Raw genomic sequence first — 314 nt, forward strand, 5'->3', positions numbered from 1 at the left:
GAAATTCTCTCTATAATTGAAGAACTACGTGAGGCTGAAATCATATATTAGGACCTGACATTATACAAAATGTCTCATTTACATCATGAGTGTCGATGTGTTTGGACGGCAGTTGTCATACAGCAGTAAGACCACCACTGCTGCTAGGAGAGGTCCACCAGGTGATGGATTTAAACGTACACTCGATGGAAATTACAGTTTTGAGGGCAAAAGATTATGGAACATCGCTGATCCAGTGGAAGAATTTGATGCCATTTCTCTGCACTTTTTGCGTGAAAATCTGAGGAAAGAAATCGATGAGGTGAAAAAAAGTG

At 40.1% G+C, this 314-nt stretch overlaps 1 protein-coding gene across 1 annotated transcript in view; it reads left to right on the forward strand.

The window, feature by feature from the left end:
• The window catches only part of LOC107042408, a 2099-nt gene that overhangs the window by 725 nt on the left and 1060 nt on the right, over window positions 1–314 (forward strand). Inside the window, 1 exon segment of the mRNA XM_015263440.1 lies at window positions 113–311. Coding sequence (XP_015118926.1) covers window positions 113–311 — 199 coding nt within the window.

The sequence above is a fragment of the Diachasma alloeum genome, unplaced genomic scaffold (genome assembly GCF_001412515.2).
Source record: "Diachasma alloeum isolate Michigan unplaced genomic scaffold, Dall2.0 Dall_scaffold_00449, whole genome shotgun sequence".
Taxonomy (NCBI): domain Eukaryota; kingdom Metazoa; phylum Arthropoda; class Insecta; order Hymenoptera; family Braconidae; genus Diachasma; species Diachasma alloeum.